Source organism: Quercus robur, chromosome 7, assembly GCF_932294415.1.
Source record: "Quercus robur chromosome 7, dhQueRobu3.1, whole genome shotgun sequence".
NCBI classification, from domain to species: Eukaryota; Viridiplantae; Streptophyta; class Magnoliopsida; order Fagales; family Fagaceae; genus Quercus; species Quercus robur.
Window position 1 is genome coordinate 7,502,000 of NC_065540.1, and position 7,750 is coordinate 7,509,749.

A 7,750-nucleotide genomic window follows, 5' to 3' on the forward strand; every position below is an offset into this window, starting at 1 on the left:
AATAGTTACTCTCACTAATTAGTAAATTAATTTTATATTATCTGTTAAAATATATTTCCTTGAATTAAGGAATAATATTTAACAACTGTTTAATTTAAGTAAAACTTTATCCTTTAAATTTCAACAAATTTAAATTCCATTCAAACTAAAAGTATATTATGAAAAATTCTAAAATTAAATCACAAACAACATTTTACTTCTACTCCAACTAAAAATCTATTATCAATATTTTAAGAACAACTAATTAGTAAATTAATTTTATACATTTAAATTTCAACAAATTTAAATTCTATTCAAACTAAAAGTCTATTATAAAAAAAAAAAATCTAAACTTAAATTCTAGAAAATAACCCATGTTTTCTTTCTCAAAAAAAGAAGAAGAAAAAAGATCCATGTTTTGACTTTTACTCCAACTAAATGTCTATTATCAATTTTTAAGAACAACTAATTAGTAAATTGTAAGGACGCGATTCGTAACGAACCTTAACGGTGTTGGGTTCGCACGGAAAAATGGCCCAAACAATATCATTTATAAAGCGTGGGTTTGAAAGGCTAAGCCTTAGTCACCAGACGGCGGGTTTTTCGTGATGTTCATACATGGTTTAAATCGTGTTCGCCCTGGGAGTTTTTCTCCTGGAGGCAGGCTGGGAGGCTCTAGTTTTTGGCCATTTTTCCCAGCCCCTTTCCCCGGATTACTTATTTTTCCTTTTATACTAGCCTATCTTCCTTATCCAACGTCCACGTGTGGGGTTCGATTTTTCAAGATTAATACTTGTCCCATCAACCCATACCCAGAGTGGTTGGGGGTGGTTGTAAAAGCTAAAGGATATGGCTCTGTCAGGTGCAGAGTATTGAATGGCAGTAAGTGCAGCTTTTCCTTTGTCCTTGGTCGTTAAACTATCCAGGGCGTCCTTCCCTATTGACATAGATATTTTTAGATTTTTTCCAAACTGTTTCTGTTCCGTTTTTGTCCTTCCTTCCAGGGGGACCTCGGACATGCCGAGGACTGAATCGTCCTCGGCTGTGTCCCAGGACTATTTTGTACTTGTGTTACCTATCCTTGGCTATAACCTTCCTCGGCTCGGGCCTTGGGCCCCAATGAATAAATGGGTCAGGGCCACAAATTATCAGGCCCTACATAAATTAATTTTATACATTTAAACTTTATTCAAACTAAAAGTATATTATAAAAAAATTCTAAACTTAAATACCAAACAAAAAACCACGTTTTCTTTCTATAAAAAAAAAAAAAAAAAAAAAAAAAAAAAAAAAAATCTACTCCAACTAAAAGTATATTATCAACATTTTAAGAACAACTAATTAGTAAATTAATTGTATATTATTTGTTATAATATATTTTCTCAAATTAAGAAATAACATTTAACTACTATTTAATTTAAATAAAACTAAAAGTCTATCAACAAAATTTTCTAAATTAAATCCTACACAACTCATGTTTTTTTTCCCCCTTAAGTTGCATCTTATTAAATTAATATTTTATTAAGATATTAAGTTACAAAACTCTTGACGAAGGGATAAGATTTAACAATAATTTAATTTAGATAAAACTTTATCATCGAAATTTTAGAAATTTAAATTCTACTCCAACTAATATATATATATTAAGTCATGGCTTTTCGATATAATCTTTCTTAACCAATAAAGTCATCCGTGTAATTAAATCTCACAAAATGCACCTCACGTTATTGTATTTTTTTCACTTTTTTTTTTCAAGATACAATTTAGGCTTATGTTTTAATATAATAAATTCATCGTACTTATTATTCTTTACTTTTGAATTTGTGTGCAGGATATTATGCCAAAAGAAGTTTACTATACATAATAATAATAATAATAATGGATATCCATTTAAGTTCTTGGTTCTCTTATGTAAGTTTAAAATTTTTTTTTTAATTCTCAAATTTTAAACTCTTTTATTTATGTTTTGATTTTGGGTTTTGGTTATTATATTTAATTTGTGAGTATGTTGATTTGTTTAATTAGACTATTATTGGGAAAAAATTTGTATTGAGGAACTATTTTGTTTATTAGTGTTGATGCTGGCTAGAGCATAGATTAAACATTACCCAAATAGAAATGTTCAAACTCATTTCATATCTCATATTAAGAAATTAATACTAACACAAAGAGAATTTTCAAATATAAAAATAGATAAATACTGATATAAAGTCCAAACTCTAAACAATTAGAACTTAAAGCAATTTTTTTAATTAAAATTATTTACTTATTTTATAATTTATTATTACTATTTATTTGGTAATTTTGTTTAAATTATTTTTAGAAAAATTTAGCTTACATATGAATTTTCATCAAGTCGTGCATCACACGAGAATAATACTTGTGTAATCCTAGCTAAAAGCAAAAGAAAAAGAAAACCTTACACACTCACTGTCATAGTGTCATGGACTAAAATCTTGTTTTTAAAGTATAATTTTAATTGAATCTGTGTTTTAAAAATATGATTTCAAAAGCAAGTGTGTAATAAGAATAATTTTAGTATTATATAAAAAGTTACAATTTTTACCGCAACTATCCTACGTGATAGACTGTAATTGCTTGCATGCAACAAGAGTTGTGTATTTTTTTTATGAAACTATATTTTTTAGTGTAATAAGATATTTTTTGTAAACATAAACGTGACTCAAAAAAAAAAAAAAAAAAAATTTCTCTCTTTGTCACCCAACCACGTAGTAAGTACTACTAAGTACCCTTTTTTCCTTTCTTTAGCCAACTCCTTCCGACCTTTTCTCACCCTTCTCTTCTCATAATGGTTCGAAAGTCTATAGAGAGAGAGAGAGAGAGAGATAACTTGTACAAATAAGAATTAGTCACTGATTGCTACATACTGGTTACTATTTCAGCGTTGGTGCTCTCGTTTTGTCTTTCAGCATTTTAATATAGAATACATTCAGATACGTAACACAAAGTCTATGCCGTAACCCACACTTCTTTATTTCTCAACCAATTATATGTCTTTTTCTTTCTTTTTCTTTTTTTTGCTAATAAAAAAATAGGTCTTCAATGTGGACTTATATAGATCCCACATCAGGTGATGATAAATAATATCACGTGTATCACTCGACCTTGATGAGGTTATCATTATGGACACATCTTATTTGTTAAAGCGCTACGGCTAGAATTGTTCATCTCCTATCAAGCATCATGTGAAACAATACGAGAACTCCTATTAGTAAGCTACACTCACGGTGGTTCTCAACCAATGATGTCAAAGCTACGCAAACAAAGTTTATGCATGTTTCTCTTTGAATATTCTGCACATTCAGTATGACTCGATTCGTTGGAATTATCACAATCCGATTATGTCAATGGTACGCCAACAAAGTTTATGTTTATTTCCCCTTGACTTTTCTCTTTATGTCATTTATAACTTGATTAGTTATAATTATCATATTGCTTTCAAATTTGGTTAGCAAAAAATTAAAAAAAAAAAATATTACGTTCTCATTTTCTGTTTGGGTCTTCTAAGTCAAAGAAAGCGAGGCGATACTTCTCATGGCAATGTTTCTTTATCTCTATATATATTCTCTCCTCTACGAGTTCATATGAAAAATTAAAGAGGTTGCTTGCCATGGAAAACCAGTACTCCCTTCTGTATCTCTCTCTTTTGCTTAGTTTCTCATTGCTTCATGAACATATTGCCTACGCTGCAGGAACCAATGATGGGTCGGAGCACTGGGGATATGTTGAAGTTCGACCAAGTAATAAAGCAATATTTACTTGCAAAATCTTTTTACACTATTTTTATGTCAACCCAATAAGATTTTGGTACTTTTTGTCACCATTGTTGTTGATACTTGGGTTATATATGTGCAATGTATAGAGGCCCACATGTTTTGGTGGCTTTATAGAAGTCCATGTAGAGTTGAAGATCCATCCAAACCATGGCCAACAATTCTCTGGCTCCAAGGAGGACCTGTAAGTTACTAAATTTAGTAAACAATATTCTCAAGTTACAATATAATTACATGTTTATGCTGATTCAGATTCTGTTACACATAGGGAGGCTCTGGGGTTGGTTTTGGAAATTTTCTAGAAATTGGTCCACTGGATGCAAAATTGAATCCCCGGAATTCAACTTGGCTCCGAAAAGCTGATCTTCTTTTTGTGGTACAATTTTATGTGTTGCATTATGTATTACTTAGTTCAATTCTCTTTCCTAAGTGTAATGTGAAATTTATGATTTCCTATTGATATTAGGATAATCCAGTGGCCACAGGCTTTAGTTTTGTGGAGGATAAGACCTTGGTGGTTAAAACTGATGAAGAGGCAGCTGAAGATTTAACTACCCTGTTGAAGAAGCTTTTCAATAGAAATGAGACCCTCCAAAAAAGTCCTTTGTACATTTTTGCAGAGTCATATGGTGGAAAATTTGCTGTGACTCTTGGGGTATCAGCTCTAAAAGCAATTGAAGCAGGAACATTAAAGCTACAACTTGGTGGTAATAAAATTATCTTGTGATCTCATGAAATTAGTTGAAATTATTCAGTACACCCAGTATATTATACGTTACTTTTATACTATAAATGTGAATGATCTACTTGTGGACTTTTCGCACATGAGACGCATGTTTATATTATATGAGATATCAGTATACATTGTTTTGCACGAAATAAATTTTTTGTACAAAATTATATGTTATGATACTTTGACATGACTTTTAATAAATGAAAAATATTTTATACTTTGTGTGGTTTTGTTGTGATATGTAGGGGTGACGTTGGGAGATAGCTGGATTTCTCCTGAAGAGTTTGTGGTATGTAATTCTTGCTACATATGGGGAAATCGTTAGCAGCTAAAACTCTTTTGCAAATGGAAATTGATAGAAAGATTCTGATTACTTATTAGGTAAATTCATGAATTAAATTGCAGTTCTCATGGGGACCCCTTTTGAAAGACTTGTCAAGAATTGACAGCAACACATTGAAAATATCAAACAGGTCAGAGAAATCTGCCATTTATACTAGCTACAATATCAAATGGAAAAAAATTTCACTAATGCAACAAAATTGGAAAACAGTTTAGCTCATAAGATTCGGAGGCAGATAGCAAAAGGTAACTATAAAAAAGCAACACCATCATATGGTCTCCTCCAGAACATTATTTCCAATAACAGCAACAATGTGGTGATTATTTCTCTCTCTCTCTCTCTCTCTCTCACACACACACACACACACAATAGACTGCAGAATTGTGATTCATGTATTGGATTTGCAGGATTTCTACAACTTCTTGTTGGATAGCAACAAGGACCCAGTTACAGGGAATAGGGGATCCAAAGGAAAAGATGTGATGAGCAAGTACTCAGAATATCTATCCACCAAAAAATATTCACCAAGTAGTAATGAGCATGACCTTCCTAGATTGATGAATGGACCTATTAGAAAGAAATTGAAGATTATTCCCAAAAATGTAACGTAAGTTCATCCTCAAATTGTAGGAACAAATATGTTGGCTGGCCTCAATCATCAAATTTTCCTTAATTGTTTGATCTATTTATTTTTTGTTGTTGTTGTTGTAGATGGCGTTCGCAGTCTATGTTGGTTTTCCAGGCCATGAGAGGTGATTTCATGAGACCAAGAATCAAAGAGGTAAATTGAATGTGTATGTGTCTAATTAAGTTTGCTTGCATATCAACTGACTGAATTTGCTGCTTTTATTTTATGTCATGGTGACCATGATAATTGACATTTGAAGTTTTGGCCAGGTTGACCATCTCCTAGCTAAAGGTGTCAATGTCACCATTTATAATGGACAGGTAAAAATATTCATAATAACGGACCAACAGTTGTTTAAAAACTAAACTAAAGCAACTAGGGAATTGTTCCTTTAACATAAATATATATAGTTGACTTCATTTTTCTTTCATTATCTTTAGAGACTAATACAGTTTGGTCGGTTTTCAATAATAGGTTGATCTACTTTGCTCAACCAAAGGAGTAGAAGCATGGCTTAAAAAACTCAAGTAACACTGTTACACTAACTCTCCTTTCAATATATTATGAATTTACTATATATGTCACATTTTGTCTAAGTTTGTTGGACGCTCTCTCCAAAAATTAAAAAAGGTTTATTGGATGCTCAATTGGATCAACATTTCAGGTGGGGTGGCTTGAAAAAATTCATGAGCTTGGATCGTATTCCTTTATATTGCTCAGGAGACAATACTACAACAAAAGGGTTCTTTAGGTCTTACAAAAACTTGTATTTTTATTGGATTCTTGGGGCTGGTCACTTTGTAAGTAATCATCTACACCAAAAATAATTTCATTATTTGTTAAAATTGATTAATTAAGTTATTTTCAGTCAATTATGCACACGTGATTTCAGTGACGGACCTACACTGGGGCAGAGGGGGGCCATCCCCCCCCCCCCCCCCCCAACCCCAAATTAAAAAAAAAAAAATTAGTATAAAAAAATTAAGATTTGCCCTAATACATATACATATATATATCTCCCCTCTTCTCAAATATTTAGATATTGACCTACAAGAAAATAAATAAATAAATAAAATTCATGCCCCTTTAACTACAAAAAAATAAAAAATAAATATAGACTAAACAAAAATCACGCACAAAATAAGAAACACTTATTTTGTATGTTATACTTTGTTGATGTGTTTTCTAATATGAAATGTTTAAGAAATACTAATTTTGTATGTAGTATTTTGTTGAATATGAAATAGATGTTAGTTTTTATTTTTATAAGAAAATTTTTGTTTTTAAGCTTTGGCCCCCCTCAGGTATGAATCCTGGTTCCGTCCCTGCGTGATTTAGATTCTAGAAGTCACTCGAGAATGCAAATTTTTTTTTTTTTTTAATCTGAGATAGAAATCATACTCTAGCCTAATTTAAGTGTATATGTGTGTGAAATTCTCGCTTAGAAATTTGAATCTCGAGCCTTGCACCCCACCCCTCATAAGTTTTGATACAATCACTATAGCACGTTTGGTCAATGGTGCTAACATCGTCTTACTAGATTTTTGCATTCATGATTATGTGTGCAGGTTCCTGTTGATCAGCCTTGTGTTTCTTTAGAGATGGTGGGCAACATTACTCGATCACCGAATTAATCTTAACTTTACTAAAATGAAATAAATATTTTGTAATAAAGCTTAATTTGTGCGTGAAGCTCTATTATTTATACATAGGAAAGGTGATAAATATATATTGTGCAGATGTGGTATATTCTTCTTGGCTTCCCCATTTGGCATAGAAAATTTGTTATGAAGAGAGACTGAATTACATAAAGTTGATTAATTTTATTCAAATACCTTATTTTCCATGTAAGTTATCAAGGTTACGTTGAATTTGAGATCACATTGATTCTTTGTATTGAACCCTCTTGGACAAAGATGATTAAAGATGAAAATAGTTTATTCTTCCATCTTTGGAAAATTTTTAGTGAGTACTCTATACCGAAAGAAAGAAGAGAAACTATTCAACGTAACGATAAATGCATTTAGATAAGGCTGCGGTATATATGGTAGGTTAGCCAATATTGACTTTGCAGGCGAAGTGTATTATATTGTGTAACTTTTTCCCCAATCTTTTATATTATATCAAACAATAATAGAAAAAGGAAAAAGGAAAAGTTGAAGCAATGTTGATAATCAACCCATCAAGGAGTTTAGATTAAATTCCTTGTTGTTTGGATTCTCGGGAAGTTGGATTTTAGTTTTCGGTAGGTCCAGAGAAATTAGTTTTAAAAA

General features: G+C 31.4%; 1 protein-coding gene across 2 annotated transcripts; it reads left to right on the forward strand.

Annotated features, from left to right (window-relative positions):
- The first annotated feature begins 3,566 nt into the window (after positions 1-3,566).
- Positions 3,567-7,378, forward strand: LOC126691998 (serine carboxypeptidase-like 51). Of its 2 annotated transcripts, none has more exons than XR_007644918.1 (13): positions 3,567-3,740; positions 3,863-3,957; positions 4,042-4,149; positions 4,240-4,480; positions 4,752-4,795; positions 4,912-4,979; positions 5,060-5,165; positions 5,257-5,456; positions 5,561-5,630; positions 5,747-5,797; positions 5,952-6,004; positions 6,142-6,368; positions 6,816-6,945. XR_007644918.1 is itself a non-coding variant. In XM_050387344.1 (13 exons), the coding sequence occupies exons 1-13, from the start codon at positions 3,611-3,613 to the stop codon at positions 7,109-7,111; spliced, it is 1,368 nt and encodes a 455-aa protein (XP_050243301.1). In that variant the 5' UTR covers positions 3,568-3,610; the 3' UTR covers positions 7,112-7,378. The 2 variants fall into 2 exon arrangements, 1 of the variants encoding a protein (XP_050243301.1); XM_050387344.1 differs by lacking the exon at positions 6,816-6,945 and adding an exon at positions 7,046-7,378 and having other exon boundaries at positions 3,568-3,740; positions 6,142-6,277.
- Positions 7,379-7,750: the final 372 nt, after the last annotated feature.

What these genes read in the sequence shown, in the direction of transcription:
- LOC126691998 (XM_050387344.1), top strand. Translation starts at nt 3,611, where the DNA reads ATGGAAAACCAGTACTCCCTTCTGTATCTCTCTCTTTTGCTTAGTTTC. An exon ending in TCTGGCTCCAAGGAGGACCT is followed by an intron (nt 3,958 to 4,041) that starts GTAAGTTACTAA and finishes TGTTACACATAG; the next exon opens with GGAGGCTCTGGGGTTGGTTT. An exon ending in ACATTGAAAATATCAAACAG is followed by an intron (nt 4,980 to 5,059) that starts GTCAGAGAAATC and finishes ATTGGAAAACAG; the next exon opens with TTTAGCTCATAAGATTCGGA.